The 17,272-nt window shown below is 42.5% G+C and overlaps 1 protein-coding gene and 1 long non-coding RNA gene across 4 annotated transcripts in view; both read left to right on the forward strand.

Annotated features, from left to right (window-relative positions):
* vps8 (VPS8 subunit of CORVET complex) overlaps positions 1 to 17,272 on the forward strand; it is an 82,462-nt gene that overhangs the window by 60,778 nt on the left and 4,412 nt on the right. For all 3 annotated transcript variants that reach the window (XM_056394569.1, XM_056394570.1, XM_056394571.1), the window contains 8 exons: positions 4,083 to 4,259; positions 4,399 to 4,480; positions 4,611 to 4,693; positions 5,854 to 5,934; positions 6,392 to 6,561; positions 7,059 to 7,227; positions 14,101 to 14,154; positions 14,689 to 14,769. In XM_056394569.1, coding sequence (XP_056250544.1) covers positions 4,083 to 4,259; positions 4,399 to 4,480; positions 4,611 to 4,693; positions 5,854 to 5,934; positions 6,392 to 6,561; positions 7,059 to 7,227; positions 14,101 to 14,154; positions 14,689 to 14,769 — 897 coding nt within the window. The remainder of the gene's footprint in view (positions 1 to 4,082; positions 4,260 to 4,398; positions 4,481 to 4,610; positions 4,694 to 5,853; positions 5,935 to 6,391; positions 6,562 to 7,058; positions 7,228 to 14,100; positions 14,155 to 14,688; positions 14,770 to 17,272) is intronic.
* LOC130180918 (uncharacterized) lies at positions 7,240 to 9,037 on the forward strand. Its single transcript, XR_008829495.1, has 3 exons — positions 7,240 to 7,899; positions 8,311 to 8,365; positions 8,806 to 9,037. It is a non-coding gene; the product is annotated as an uncharacterized LOC130180918 (long non-coding RNA).

Raw genomic sequence — 17,272 nt, forward strand, 5'->3', positions numbered from 1 at the left:
TAAACAAGTTTTTTTTTCACTTCACTTCAGCAATTTGGATTTTCTGTAGGCCCATTACTTAAAATCCAAATAGAAATCAATTAAAAATATAGTCGCCACCACCAATTATTTAGATACATTTGTTAGATATTTAGATATGACTCTTTCAATCACACAATGAAATCACTTGTAAAACACAGGTATTTTTGCTTGTTTCACTTTAAAACACTTAAAATGGTCAAAATGTTGGTGTGAAAGTTCTGAAAAAAATTACACATCATTCTACTGGTTTCAGAAGTATCATCAAGTACTTTGGTGACTTTGAATCCAACACTGTTGTGGATACAGTAAAAACTATAACAAGATAATTCTCCGTTTCTCATCCAAACACCATTTAAAACACTTAATACCTACCATCTAGAGCAGGGGTGTCAAACTCATTTTAGCTCAGGGGCCACATGGAGGAAAATTTATTCCCAAGTGGGCCGGACCGGTAAAATCATGGCATAATAACTTAAAAATAACGACAACTTCAGATTTGTTTCCTTTGTTTTATTACAAAGTCTACAATTTCAAGAACACAATGCCTCAGTGATTGGAACTTAGACTTCATCTCAGTGTAACTACAAAGGCATACAACTTTAAGTCACAGCCTATGTGGGATTGAACAAAATACTCTTCTAGGTATCAAATACCGCATTTATGATTTCCACATCTTAATCCTGAGCTAACTCACCACACCATACAAACTGAGATAGAAACTATTCAAGAGGGTTGAGTTACTCCCTGCCTTGCAGGCTACTCTATTTATTGATAGAAAAATAAAAGCTGTGCATGATGCATGAACAATGCATGAACAATTTCAACAAACCAAACTTATGAACTGAAGTGACTGACATTATTACAGTAAATCACACACTGTTCACTTTCTTTAAATTTCCACAGAAGACATTCATTTTCACAGAACTCAGAACTATATCAAGCTTCATAAAGTGTCTCATGCAGCATTTTAAGTGGGGTTACCCACTGTTTATATTACTCCTGAAACCTGGCATCTTTTAGCTTTCACAAGTGCATCAATATCAGGTGTCACATCCTGAGTGGCAGCCAATTTCAGGATGTCATTCAAGTGCTTGTGCGTGAGCCTTGAGCGCAGCTTGGTTTTATTGATGCTCATTACTGAGAAAACTTGCTCACAAAGATATGTGGTTCCAAACATGCACAACACTTTTGCAGCAAGGGCTGTCAAGTTGGGGTAACCTGGAAAGAGATGCTGGTAAAATTTGTCCAAGCCAGCTGTGGCAAATTTGCCCTTCAAATCTGAGTCACATTGCAAATCTATTATTTCTAGTTGGATATTGACGGGCAGATCAGAGGCATTCACGATGAATGGCGAGCAAAAAACTTTGAAGTCTTTCTCCAGTTCACCAAAAATCTGAAAGCCTTGCTCAAACTCCCGCACTAGTCCCGTTATTTTATCTTTGAACCGCTTCATGTCTGCGGCACGTTGGGTCGTGAACACATCTTTCAGACAAGGAAAGTGAGCAGCATCACCACCCGCGAGTTGCGTCTCCCACAATGACAGCTTCAACTTGAACGCGCATATGCTGTCATAGTACTGTGTGACAACTTTGGTGCGCCCTTGCAGCATTTTATTCAAGTTATTCAGATGCTCTGTAACATCCACCATAAATGCAAGATCCTGCATCCATTCTGTGGACTGAAATTCTAAGACTGGCTTGCCCTTTTTTTCCATGAACTGTTTGATTTCCTCACGTAAATCAAAGAAGCGCCTCAGCACAGCACCTCGGCTTAACCATCTTACCTCGGTGTGGTATGGCAGGCCATAGTTGTGGTCTTTCTCTCTGAGAAGGCTGTCAAACTGGCGGTGATTCAGGCCTCTGGATCGGATGAAATTCACGGTTCGGACGACCACCTCCATGACGTTATCCATCTTCAATGATTTGCAACACAATGCCTCCTGATGCAAAATACAATGAAAAGTCCAAAAATCAAGTCCTCCATTTGCAGTCGGCACCTTCTCCCTGAATTTTGTGACAACACCTGCTTTTTTCCCAGTCATTGAAGGTGCACCATCTGTTGCCAGGCTGACAGCGTGGGACCAGTCCACTCCGACCCTGTCCAGCGCTCCGACGAGGGCAGTGAAAATATCAGCTGCTGTTGTGGTGTCCGTCATTGGCACCAACTCCACGAACTCCTCTGTGACGGTCAAAGTGTCATCAACTCCGCGGATGAATATGGCCAGTTGTGCAACATCTGTAATGTCCGTGCTTTCATCAATTGCAACTGAAAATGCAATAAATGACTTTACTTTGCGCTTCAATTGGCTGTCCAAATCCTCTGAAAGATCAGAAATCCTGTCTGCAACTGTGTTTCTTGTCAGGCTGATATCTGCAAAAGCCTGACGCTTTTCAGGGCACACAATCTCTGCAGCCTTCAGCATACATGTCTTCACAAATTCACCCTCACTAAATGGTTTTGAAGCCAGTGCAATTTCATTAGCAATAATGTAGCTGGCTTTCACTGCAGCATCACTTATTTCTCGTCTACGAGAAAACACAGACTGCTGTTTCTTCAGACCTGCCAACAATTCATTCACCTTCTCTATTCTCTTTTGTCCTTGCAAGTTTTTGTATTTTTCGGCATGAAGAGTCTCATAGTGGCGTCGCAGGTTGTATTCTTTCAGCACTGAAACCTGCTGTGAACATACCAAACACACAGGTTTCCCATTCACTTCCGTAAATAAATAGGACGATGACCATTTTTCTTGGAAAACTCTGCACTCTGTGTCCACTTTTCTCTTTTTTGACAGAGACATTTTGGGCCACTGAAAGCGAAGACGTAATAAGCAGAACGACAAGGCAGCTCCGGGCTAGCTGTTAAGTATAAGCCTACTTGCTCGGCCCGGTATAAACAGTTTGCTTGCGTAACAGAATTGCTATTGCGACATCCAGTGGACACATTTAGAACAGCAGTTTCTTTCATTGAAAAATTGCAACTGTTTTTATATTTTGGAAATCATCTCGCGGGCCGGATTAAACCCGTTCGTGGGCCTAAGTTTGACACCCCTGATCTACAGAATGTCTGTGTCAATTGTGGTGACATTTGAATTAAGACTTGTGAAGATATAGATGTTAATTGATTTTTTTGACTTCTGAATTGACCATATGTTACAGTGACGCAAACTTTAATCATCATTCAGTGGATGTGCTAAAAATAAACCCCAGCGCTGTAGAATTTCCTAGTGATTCCTTGTGATTTTTTAAACGTTTTGACTAGTTCATTTTGGGTTTATGTTCGATTATTTGAAAATGGCTGAAAAATTAAGCATTTTTATAACAGAAGACCATAAGAGCAAAGATGCAGAAGATTTCAGAGATCAAAATGGCAAAAGAATTTTGACTGTAGCCCAAGCTGTTTTCGAGAAACTACACAAATGTATACTTCATTATTATAGCACCACCTAGTTCCATTTTTGTGCCTAAGTAGTGGGAGGAAGTTCTTCTCCAGCAGTTTTGCTGCACAAACAATTTTAACGGAGAAAAATAATAATAACAATAATAATGATAATGAAAACAAAAACAGTAGGGTTCCCAGCAGTAAATACTGCTAGGACACCTAATGAGAACAAAAACAATAGGGATTCAGCAGCATTCGCTGCTTGGAACCCTAATAAAGAGAACAAAAGCAATAGGGTTCCCAGCAGCATTCTCTGCTTGGACCCCTAATAAAGAGAACAAAAGCAATAGGGTTCCCAGCAGCATTCTCTGCTTGGACCCCTAATAAAGAGAACAAAAGCAATAGGGTTCCCAGCAGCATTCTCTGCTTGGACCCCTTATAGAAAACAAAAACAATAGTACCTAACCTACAGGTTTTAGGCAACAAAATAGGAAAAACACGTAGGGAGTGAATACTTTTGCAAGGCACTGTATATGGATACTGAGGCGCTGTCACATTGATATCCACACTCAGTGGTGTCATCAGAGTCAGCTGTGAAGAAATAAATTCATATAACATATTAAACAGTTTGAATTACATTAAGTACATGAACCTTCAACACTGAGGTGTTTCTGTCTCTGCAGACACTGAAGGATGAACTGTGTCTCCTCACTGCTGAGAAAGAAACAGGAACTGAAGGAGGACATGGTGAAGACGAGAATCCCAGAGACTCAACTCTGACCAGAGTGAAGGACTCACTCAGTGACATTATCGCCCTGTGTCACCGCAACTCTCACAACCTCTACCAGCAACAGAGAGAGGTGTGAGTGTGTGTGTGTGTGTGTGAGAGTGTGTGTGTGTGTGAGAGTTTGTGTGTGTGTGTGTGTGTGTGTGTGCGCGCGTGCGTGTGCGTGTGTGTGTGTGTGGCACTCTCTTCTCATCCATGGCTCTCCTCCTCAGGCTCTGTGGTTTCCTCTTCTGGAGACCATGATGGCTTCTCAGAAACTAGTGAAGGGGTTTGATTCCAAATACACCTCTGAGGGTAAACTCGCACGCACGCACGCACGCACGCACGCACGCACGCACGCGTTTCTGCATTCTGGTGTATACTACCCACTGGACCACACTAGAACATAGTTGTTCTCTGTATTGTGTTTGATTGTATGTTTCAGTGCTGAAGGAGCTGACGATGAAGGTTCTCAACTGTATGAGCTGCTTCATCTCTCTGCCTGCCATCATCCAACGAATACTGCAGGTCTGTGTGTATATGAAACGCCTCATTGGGGGTCCAGACATTACTCCCTGGACGTATTGACGTCAATATGTCTCTTGGTGCTGCCCAACTGCAAGCTGGACACCCCCTGCTAGCTTGGCACGCCCCCATACAAGGCACAGCACATAACTACTTATAATGAAGAGTTTTCTTTAGTTTTGTAGCCATGACAAAAAGACATTGTGTTCTCAACTGCCTGGAGAAATCTACTTTTTCCACAGTTCCCTCCACTGCTCCAAACATTATAGTGTGAGCCCGGCAATTCTAGGAGGACTGCCTCCGAAACCACACACAGTTAGACACCTTATTTTCACAACGGTTATTTCTCTGTTCACACTGGCTGAATGGGAGACTCAGGCTCACAGCCGGTCAGTCTGCATTATCATTGTCAAGCTGTGAAGTTTAACTGTGTTTCCAGCGACCTTATCGTCTTAGTAAGAAGCAGCGTAGCCAAGATATAAATGCTTAAACATTTTTAAATATTGACATGCTATATCTAGTTAGCTCAGATAAGTGATCCATAATTTAACTGCTCTGTTCGTTTTTCAGTAACTATGCGCACTAAAGTTGAATTAATTCAGATTTACTGGCATCGTAAACCAGCAGGAGGTAAAGCACTGGAGATTCCCTACCTGTCGACTGTAAATGATGTTCCTCCATTATTTACATTCCTTTAGTCTGGAAGTGTCCACACATAAAAAATCAAAAGGGTTTCTCATAAAAGTATTCCAAGTTTTGAGTATTGTCATTAGATTAGATTAGATTAGATTAACTTTATTTATCCCACAACTGAGAAATTCATTTACCACAGCAGAAAAATAAACATCTATAGAATAAACATCTATGGAAATATACAACAAAAATATACCAATATACACTAATAAATACAATATACACAATACACACGATATGTACATGAAAAAGTGCAAGTTTGTACATGGTCAGGAAGAGCAGGAGTTGTGGAGTCTGACAGCTGCTGGAATGAAGGACCTGCGGAACCTCTCCTTCTTACAGCGAGGATGTAAAAGTCTGCTGCTGAAGAAGCTACTAATTCTGACTGTGTGTTTGAAGAGAGACCATTAATGTGTGATTCAACACATGGATGTCATTGTTGTTAACACTGTGACATGTGACCTTGTCAGGACCCTGTCTATGGGAAAGGAAAACTGGCAGAGATCCAAGGCCTCATTCTGGGTATGCTGGACACCTTTAACTATGAACAGGTAAACCTGTGTGTGTGTGTGCTTGTGTGTGTGTGTGTGTGTGTATGTGTGTGTGTGTGTGTGTGTGTGTGTGTGTGCGAGAGTGGTCTTCAGCAGTTTGTTAAGGCTTATTGTGACTCAATAATTATTGATATTCTATGTATAATATTTCATGTCTTGTGTGTATTGTGCCTCAGTCTGTGATTCATCATTAAACAAAGCAGGTCTCTAGAAGCTGCATCTGTCCCTTACTGACACACACCGTCAACGCACACACTATGATGAACCACAACCATAAATACTGTATGATTCATGCTGTTAGAGTTTTGTTCATATCATTAATATTTGTGAGCAACAGTAAAACAGAAAAACACTGTTGCTTATCTGTAGTTCAAACTCATGTACATGTGAACAGACATGTAATTCACATGTAAAAACACAGACCTTTAGTAATGCTGTTTTTTCTTTTCTGTTGTAGACTTTACTTGAAACAACAACCAGTCTGTTGAACCATGATCTCCACTGGTCCTTGGCTCACCTGCGCGCTGCTGTCACAAGGGGACTCCACCCACGACAAGACTACTGTAATATCTGCCTCCAGCAGTACAAGAGGAGGCAGGACTCAGCTGAGGAGATCATTGTGTTTAGGTAACACACCTGAGGTGACAGGCCGTCTGCAACTCTCTGTTTGTCTGCGGCTCGGACAGACAACCTATCTGTTGCTACCAGCTCATTTGCACTATTGTATGTTGTACATGTTGTATTTTAATGATGTTTTTGTTATGGGGATTGTATGTATTTTTTATTGTACTTCCTTTGGAGGAGGCCGAAGACAAATTTCCTCTAAGGTTAACAATAAAGTCAATCAATCAGTAGATGAAGCAGTAAGGTCTGCACACTGACTCGGATGTGGCAGTGGACACACTGACTGTTGATCAGTCTAATTCTGCGGTAGACTGTCCACTGAATAATTTGACAGTCAGTGTGTCCTATTGTATACCGTGTGAAACGCCACTGACACAAATGATTGTGAAAGTTTCCACTGACAACTGAAGTTAAAGGGTGTAAACTTGTGTGTGTGTGTGTGTGTGTTGTGTGTGTGTGTGTGTGTGTGTGTGTGCGTGTGTGCGCGTGTATTTCGTCAGCTGTGGCCACCTGTACCATTTCCAGTGCCTGCAGCAGAAGGACTGTGGGTGGGGCATTTCTTTAGAGCTGCAGCAGCGGTGGAGCTGCTACAAGTGTTCGTCTAGCCAAGGAGGAAGAGGCGGGGCTTCCACCGAACCAAAGAAAGGCCGCAGCACGTCCCTGGCTCAGGTGTGTGTTTGGAAAGAAAGATAGAACGAGATAGACTTGAGTGAATAAATATACCTTCAAGAAAAAGATAGTTTTCCATTAAATCTTTGACTTCGGTGTTAGAATAATCAGTGTCTGTTCGGGTCGTGCAGTTCAAAGCTGGAGTAGGTAATCTGTTTCATAAACACTTTTTGTGATATTTCTTTAAATTCTCTTAATATCCCAATAGCAATGAACGAATTAAATGCTCTGACAATAAACAAAAAAAAATCCGTCAGTCAGTCTGGGCTGTAAAAACTCCAGCCAATCAGTACATTCGGCCCAGATGCAATGATTGGCTGGCCGACCTGTTTATCAACCTCACTAGCTAGCCTGTGCATACTCTGGCCGTGCACTTGCTGCTTACTGCTGCATGACTGCTGCTTCCGTGTCATACAAGCGACAGTCGCGGGTGAAGAAGAGGATGAAGACGCACAGGAATTTCAGCCAGTTCCACCCAAGGCTTTGACTTCAGCAGCAGCTTCATTCATAAAAGGAAGAAGGTAGCAGAAAAAGCTGCTACGAAAATAAAATTGGACAATTCCAGAGGCCGAACAAGTGTCAACATTGATGTTGCTTTTCAACAATGGCAACAACTGAGGAAAAAGAGGAGCTAAAAAGCGATGCGATGGTGGCTGTATTTCTGTTAGACAGGTAATTATCTTGTTTGTTTTATTTTGGGAAGTGGAGGGGAGAGAGGGGAGGGAGTTATTTTATTATATTATTTTAATAAAAATAATATAATAATTGTTATTTTATTTTATATTATATATATATTTATATAAATATATATATATACATGTTACGTATATAGCTGCTTCATAAGCTGTTTCAGCTGTTTAATCATAAACCAACGTATGTTTTATGTATTAGCCAAAACTAAAGTTGGATAACACCGGGTGTAAGCAACATCAGCTATGCTAGTAGACAGTGTAGTTGAGATTACACATAACATTGCCTTGTATGTAATCTGTGCAGCCTATATGTTTGGCGATGTCGGCATTGTAGTTGTGGGCAGATGTTATTTGACAGATTGACTTCTTTACTTCCACACCTTTCAAACAGGCATTGATGAAACCACCACCCCTGCTCCACCATTTCATTGATATCGCTCCCACCGGTGAGTGCAACTTAATGTGATAGAAACATTGCTTAGCTCTTCAAACTTCTAAAAATCAGGTTGTTGGCAACCCATTTACAAATGTACAAAGTGTAATTGCTTAGACCACTGTTATTCATATAAATGCATCCTTCTTGTATGTGTAGCTGTTTTGTTTTACGTACATGAGGGTGCGATTCACAATATTGGTTCTAGCAGTTGAGACCATTTTTCATATTAGAAAAATATTCTTGAATTTAATGTTTGTGTACAAACCAACCATCTAAAATACGTATTTTATACCCATAAAACCATCTTCCCCTCAGCAAAATAACCTGAGACTTGTATTTCTATGTAGCAATAGTCTTGTGTTGTTATACGTCCAATAAAGACATTCACATCTAATAATCTAAATGTCATTTTTGTAGAGATGATGGCTAATTGTGATATTCTTTCTAAAGGACAGGTGCTGCCATAGCAGAAGAAGATTGCCACAGTGCCCACATGACGCCACATGCAGAGCCTGACCTGTCAGCAGACACTCCCCTCTGCCTATAATCAACAGTAAATTATGTATTATGTATGTCAGAGATACATTGTGTATATATCTTATATTGTTAATAGTATTTCAGTAATGTTGTATGTATATATATATTTAGGTCCATAAAAATACAATAAACAAATTACATACCACATTGGGTTATTTTGTGTAGCATACAAAGAGATACTAAATGAAACAACTTCATTGTTTATTCTGTAAGTGTAAGGAAAAGGCACGTATCATTTGACAGATTTTATTTAAAAAAAGTCAGAACAGATTGTGCATATAAATAAGAATTCAAAATAATAAAACTTAAGATAATACCAGTCAAAAGTTTGGACACACTTTCCTGAACTTCTTACTGGTACTGTATATGATTGCATGTGTGACTGCATGGAAGGAGTTGTGATGTTGTAATGTCCCTTCCACATCTGTGGACATTTCTGGCTAATGCACCGTGTAGAATGACCTGTAACCGCAGGGCCTGGTTGAGGAGCATCTGCTGATGTAATTTGTAACATATCAAACACCAGTCTCTGGTCACAGAGCTCAGACAGAACTGCAGCAGGTGATGCCACTTTTCCAAGCCCAGTTCTCGAATTCTGGCCTGTGCAGCAACAGATAACAAACATATTAGATATTATTATAGAACAGAGCTTTATTGAATTTTGTATTGGTGGTGTTGGTCAGAAAAAAAACAAAAACAAACAATTTGCTACTATAGATACCTGCTCATCTAGACATGCTCTTCCACGACCTCCTCACCCTCACCCCCAAGCCTGAGCCTGGCCTCTGTGATGAGATGAAAGCAGAGCTAGCAATGCTCTCATCCTGGAAGCTCTAACATGCAAAACAACGTAATATGTGTGACGTTAAAACGTTGTGTTGTGTTGTGTGTGAAATGTTAGCTGTACTAGTAGTATAGCTAACTTAGTAGTGTAGCTTGTTTGATGTTTGTTGATGTTTCTAGCTTGGCTTGATATACAACCTTATCGCAGGTGGCTACTAGCTAGCCAGTGATATGTTATTGCATCTAACTGTATTTCCAACAAAAAATTATTATTATTATTAAGCATACTAGCTTGATAGCATTGACTACGAGCAACAGTCATGTTGGTTGTTTACATTCATTATGGTAATCTTAAATGTTTTCTTACTTGTGAATGAGTTACTCTGTATTGGGATATCACAACAACAATTACCGCTACGTTGTGCTCCGCTCTCTCTCTCGTCCACTTGAGCACTGCGTGTGTTTTAGGGGAGTGGCCTTGGAGGGGGATGCCTGAAGGGAGGGGGTGGGAGCTTTTTATTTTGGATGCTTTCAAAATCTAGCAAACTCAGGCTAACATCTCCCATAGTACCTATTCCAGCTTTAAAGGATAATACTTATTATCATTATTATTATTATTTTACATTGTTTTTATTTATATGTTATTATACAGGACGTTGACCTCCCATCTTCCTACGTTCAACCTACTAAATACGTTAACACACAGCGACCCAGAACACTGAAACACTGATGTTGTGTTGGGTTTCAGATCTTTATTATTAAACCTGTGGTCCTCACACATCCGGCAGAACTGATTGAACAGCAGCAGTGTGTAGTTTTTAACATGGATGGAGAACGATAACTGTTCTGCACAAATTGATCAAAGATTAACAATAAAGCCACTGTACAAGTTATTAATTCACTAAAGTGGATCCAGCATTGTTACATTTTTACACCAGAAAAGGGAGGTATCTACTATATCTCCATCCCAATACTCAGAGAGCTGCTATAATAAAGATTTAAAGTGAAGGGGGGTCCAGTAACGTGGTTCCACCTGCCTCCCTACATGTGTCATCATGAGTGAGCCTCTCTCATCTTTCGGAGGAGACATGAAGCATCTTCCATCTATTACCTGGGATCTATGTCTAATACATTATCAGGATGATGACATCTGATCACATTCTGACTGGGTCTCATCAGGTGGGCAGACCCAGCTGATGGTGAAAAGAACTGATATGGGGTACACTCATGGACCACTCCCACATGCAGGGTGAGGGTTATGTGTCAGAAAGAAAGAGCTGAAAGCAGAGGCTACTTTGCATTTGTCTTGCTAATGAGGCTAACATTATACTATAACAAGGTCACCAAAGCCAGTGGAGAAATTTGTTAGCACTTTTGCTACCTCGGCTTTGGTCATGTGATGAGTTTTGCACTTTGTGCTTCTACTGTCCGCTGAAGTGATGCTGTTGTTTGCAGTGTAGGAGAATTAAAGGCCAAAGATGTATGATCTGATATCAGCTGGTTGTACGCCAATAGGAGTTCAAGAGCCAGTGTGGGAACAATAACAAAAGATATGGTTTGGCGGTCAACTGAGCAGGTCAAGACATTGGTTGGCTTGGTGGGAAACACCTGGAAAATAGGAGATTGGGTAACTAGGAATAGATACAACGCCAAGGCATACTGCAAATAAGAGAACAGTGACCTGGGAGAGTATCATGGTGTTCTGCCAGAAAAGAACACCATGACCTGGGTGTGTGCCAGGAATAACAGGATGCAGGAGCTGGTCAACAGTTAGGCAAGAATAGCACTACGAAGCCAAAACGATTGGAAAACAGGATGCACATACACACACATAGCCATCTGAGGTATAAAAGATCATGTCTGGTTCTGTGTTGGTTGGTTGTTGTCTCCGTCTATGACTGCAAGTAGGCCGCATTGAATAAAGAGACTCCCCGCTCTGACACCTGTGTCTTGACTGTCTGATTCCTTTTTGATCCACCACTTCTCGCCACAACATAATTGATGACCCTGGCGTGGTCACCACACATGTTCAACTTAATGTTAAAAAATGACCTGGAAGGTCTAATGTTGAACAGTACATTGCTACAATATGTAGATGATTTGTTGATCTCCTCAGCCACTTTGGAAGAATGCCATCGTGATTCGATGAAAGTTTTACAAAGATTGGCTGAAGGACGATCCAAAACAAAACTCCAATATTGTCAGACCAACTAAAAGGTGTAAGCAAAGCTCCATGGCCACAGACTGTTGGACAAATGATGACATTTTTGGGGATTTCATGCTTCAACTTCTCATCATTTTAAAATAATAGTGGTAAAAAACCATGAGGGCAGGTGAAACCTGTGGCTGCCTTCAAATGTAGCTAAGACCAGTGATGACATCAGTGACAAGACCAGTAACGAGGCCAGTGACGGGATCAATGACGAGACCAGTGACAAGACCAGTGATGAGGCCAGTGATGAGACCAATGACGAGACCAATGACGAGACCAAGAACGAGACCAGTGTTTGGACCAGTGATGAGGCCAGTGACAAGACCAGTGATGAGACCAATAACAAGACCAGTAATGAGAACAATAATTAGACCAGTGACAACCAGTGATGAGGCCAGTGACGAGACCAATGATGAGGCCACTGACAAAACCAGTGATGAGACCAGTGACGAGACCAATGACAAGGGCTGAGATGAGACAAGGGATGAAACCAGTGATGAGGCCAGTGACGAGACCAGGGATGAGGCCTGAGATTAAACCAGTGATGACGCCAGTGACGAGACCTGTGATAAGACCAGTGATCAGGCCTGAGATCAGACCAGTGATGAGACCAGAGATGAAAACAATAATGAGACCAGTGATGAGACCAGTGATGAGATCAATAACGAGACCAGTAATGAAAACAATAATGAGACCAGTGATGAGACCAGTGATGAAGTCAGTGATGAGACCAATGATGAGGCAACTGACAAAACCAGTGATGAGACCAGTGATGAGATATGTGATGTGGCCAGTGACGAGACAAGTGATGAGGCCAGTGATGAGGCCAGAGATCAGACCAGTGATGAGGCCAGTGACAAGGCCTGAGATGAGACGAGGGATGAAATTAGTGATGAGGCCAGTGACGAGACCAGTGATGAGACCAATACCGAGACCAATAACGAGACCAGTGTTGAGACCAGTGATGAGCTCAATAAGGAGACCAGTGACAAGACCAGTTATGAGGCCAATAACGAGACCAGTAATGAGAACAATAATTAGACCAGTGACAACCAGTGATGAGGCCAGTGACTTGACCATTGATGAGGCCACTGACAAAACCAGTGATGAGACCAGTGACGTGACCAATGACAAGGCCTGAGATGAGACGAAGGATGAAATTAGTGATGAGGCCAGTGACGAGACCAATACCAAGACCAATAACGAGACCAGTGTTGAGACCAGTGATGAGCTCAATAAGGAGACTAGTGACAAGACCAGTTATGAGGCCAGTGACAAGACCAGTGATGAGACCAATAACGAGACCAGTAATGAGAACAATAATTAGACCAGTGACAACCAGTGATGAGGCCAGTGACGAGACCATTGATGAGGCCACTGACAAAACCAGTGATGAGACCAGTGACGAGACCAATGACGAGGCCTGAGATGAGACAAGGGATGAAACCAGTGATGAGGCCTGAGACCAGTCCAGGGATGATGCCAGTGATCAGACCAGTGATGAGGCCAGTGATCAGACCAGTGATGAGGCCAGTGAAGAGATTAGTGATGAGACCATTGACAAGACCAGTGACAAGGCCTGAGATGAGACGAGGGCCAGTGATGAGGCCAGTGATGAGGCCTGAAATCAGACCAGTTACAAGGCCAGTTATGAGACCAGTGACGAAACCAGTGATAAGGCCAGTGATGAGACCAGTGATGAGGCCAGTGACCTGCCTGAGATCACACCAGTGACAAGGCACGTGATGAGACGAGTGATGAGGCCAGTGACGAGACCAGTGATGAGGCCAGTGACGAGACCGGTGATGAGACCAATGATCATGCCTGAGATCAGACCAGTGATGAGATCAATAACTACACCAGTGATGAGGCCAGTCATGAGACCAGTGACAAGACCCGTGATGGACCATTCCATTCCATGGACCATTTTCACACAGTGCTGCTGAACAGACATAATTTAGACAGACAACACTCAGTACCTTATGCTGGTCATTGTGCCATTAAAGATGGTCTCACAGTTCACCTGCATGCTTTGGGTTTTTCATGAGGCAGCAGGGAGTGTGGGGACATCAAGGACACTCATGCCACAACAGCTGTAAAAGATTAGCCTTGTATAACACGGAACAGCAGATTCATGTTGGTGTTAATGTGACAGATGTGAAAGATTGTCTTACAGTAGTTAACATGAGCCTGTCCTCATCTCTCCCTCTCAGACTCGTGTCACATCGATGCATCATGATGCAGGAGCAGAGGTTCACAGGAAGAAGGTAAGGGTTATCTGATCTCCAATGTTTATTGTGTACACACACACCACAGGAGGCCCTCCATCTGCACCTCTGCTGTACATTATTATTGTGTTAGATTTTCACTCTTAAAACTTGGGATACTTCCAATTTAATACAACCAGTAGATTAATTGTTAAAAAACCAGTGATCACCAAAACTGGTCTTGTACAAATGCAGTTCTCATAATGTGGAAAAACCCTTTAAGATTCATTGTACTCATTTGTAAAGATGTAACATGTCCAGCTGCAGGACAGCAAGTCTGATAACAGCTCTCTGAGCTAACTAGTCCAACAAGTCTAATCGACTTGATGTTCACTGCAGAGCTGCTGGATTTCTGAATTTGTCCCTTAAAAATCATCAAAAATGAGGCACAAGACGACTCAAAGCCCTTCTATACAAACTATATAAACTGTTATCATTTCGCTGTTTGCACTCTTTTTGCACGAATTAACAAAGTATTGTTTAATATTTATACTTTATATTTTGTATTTTTTTTGGTTCTTTGTTGTGGTCCAGGTGTTTGTTGAGGTGACACTGGACCTTCAGCAGGAGCAGTCCTGGGATCAGCTACGCTCTTTGTACCGAGGACCATCCAGGGTACGGACTCTGTATCTGTCTAACAAATATAGATATATATTAATAATTTTTGAAAGAAAAGGTCAAGCTGAAGAAGGAGGCCTGGCTAAATGGCCTTAATCGCCTGGCTGGCCCAGGGGGCTCCAGGAACAGCAGATGGGTATTGGGCGGCCAAAAGGGCAGCAGCTTTGGCAGTTGCGGAAGCAAAAACTCGAGTGTGGGAGTAGTTCAGGGAGGTTTTGGAGGAGGACTTTCAGTTGGCCTCAAGGAAATTCTGGCAAACCGTTCGGTGACTCAGGAAAGGGAACCCAGGCTGTGCTAATCTACATATCCTTTTTACACTTGTGCTACGAACCATTCGGTCCTTGTATAACCAATGTGATAGCTGTGTCCACATTCTCGGCACAAAGTCAAACACGTTTTTAGTGAATGTTGGACTCCGCCGACCTCAGAATTGCATCTGTGCAGCTAATGTGGTTCTGTTGGCCTAATCAGAGCATGACCTACAGCATTTGCTGGGACGGTTTGCAGCTGAGTGCGAAGCGGCTAGGATGAGAGTCAGCACCTCCAAGTCTGAGGCCATGGTTCTCAGCCAGAAAATGGTGGACTGCTCCCCCCAGGTTGGGGCTGATTTACTGCCCCAAGTGAAGGAGTTCAAGTATCTCAGGGTCTTATTCACGAGTAAGATGGAGTGGGAGATTGACAGGCGGGTCGGGGCGGTGTCAGCACCAAAGCAGACGTTGTACTGCACCATTGTGAATAAGAGTGAGCTCAGCCGGAAGGCATAGCTCTTGATTTACCAGTCGATATGGTAGTGACCAAAAGAATAAGAATGCGGATGCAAGCGTCAAAATGGGTTTCTGCCATAGGGTGGCTGGGCTCAGCCTTAGAGGAGCTTGGACAACCGGAAGGGAGCTTGGAGTAGAGTCGCTGCTCCTTCGTGTGGAAAGGAGCCAGCTGAGGCGGTTCAGGCATCTGATAAGGGGAGGTTTTCTGGGCATGTCCGATTGGGAGAAGACCCCAGGGTAGACCCAGAACTCGCTAGAGGGATTATAGATCCCATCTGGCCTGGGAACACCTTGGATCCCCCAGGAAGAACTGGAAAGCATTGCCGGAGAGAGGGATGTCTGGGACCTCCTGCTTAGCCTGTTGCCACCACAACCCAACCCTGGAAGATAATGGATGGATGGAAGTTCTGAAAATAAATATCCCACCTTATAACCCAAAAATTAGTCAGTGTCTCCTTAGATAGGCTAAGGGAGTTTAGCAAGGGTGGTAGGTCAGAGAGACAGGTCCATGACCCTGTTTGACCCAGGCAGGTCAGAGAGAGGGGTCTCTTGGGTCCTAGCGCTACCTCATGAGCTGGACACCAAATAGGTTGGATTTCAGATGTCTATCAATTTATTGGCTATCATAAATTAAGAAAAATATTAATATTAAATAATAACTTTAAAATTAATTAAAGTCCTCGGGGAACCAGCCTAAACTAATAGGTAAAATAGCCAATATGGTTTCAGTCTCAATTTATTACCATTAATCTGGAACTCTGACTAACAATTAGAGTTTACTAACTATAACCAAATTACCATATCAACAGTAAGTTAAGTTGAAGGATTGGAATTCTACTAAGTAAAGGTTGGCAATATTCACGCTTGTGCTACATTAAACACACCAGTAGTTATACTTAAAGACATTTATTTACAATGGAGCAGAGTAAAAACACAATGTCTAATCTAGTATATACAGGTGTGTGTATGTGTGTGTGTCTGTGGGAACACAGACAAAGGCAGGATGGCCGATTCAAAGTGATCACTGTGACCACATGACCTGAACAAAGAAGACTACACAAGATGGCGGTAAACAAAGAAACTACTCAAAATGGCTGCTGAGTCCACCTGGTGTGTGTGGGAGGGAAGGTGTGAGTTTCTTTGTTAGCCTAGCTCATGTAATCTAAAGGTACCAGGTTAGAGGGAGGTGGTTAGCTTCATGCAGGTTCTAGAACTGGGACGTACTACTATGTGTGCTAACATACGAGTACCCGATTAACTGTACAACAACAAGACATCAATCAACAAGTATATTAACAAACTTAAGACTTCTGCTGCTTAGCTATGCTGTGCTGTGCAATGCTGTGCTGGGAAAGGTTAGGCCCAGTGAATTAATGTTACCCAGTCCTTGGAACAAACAAAGAGGTCCTTTCCAGTGTTGTTGTAAAGTCCATTGAGTTGGGAGGCTTCCTGGTGGGGTAAAGTCCTGTCTGGCTGTGTTGCTTTGCGGTTATCTCCTTTGTTCTCCTCACAGAGTTAGCTGTTCCACGCTAACGCTCTGATTCTGAAGAGAACTTGGTTCACTCTCAGTTAATCCAAAGCAGGTCGCTGCTGTTGAGGAGAAGAGTGTTTGCAGGCTGCTGTGAGCAGGCCGGCGAGAGAGCTGGTTTCTCAGGTAGCAGAGCTGACCTGGGCTGGGGCCTTGTTGCCCTTTGAAGAGTCGAGAGGAGAGAGCAGGAGCTGCTCTCCAGAGTAAG

The sequence above is a fragment of the Seriola aureovittata genome, chromosome 14 (assembly GCF_021018895.1).
Source record: "Seriola aureovittata isolate HTS-2021-v1 ecotype China chromosome 14, ASM2101889v1, whole genome shotgun sequence".
NCBI classification, from domain to species: Eukaryota; Metazoa; Chordata; class Actinopteri; order Carangiformes; family Carangidae; genus Seriola; species Seriola aureovittata.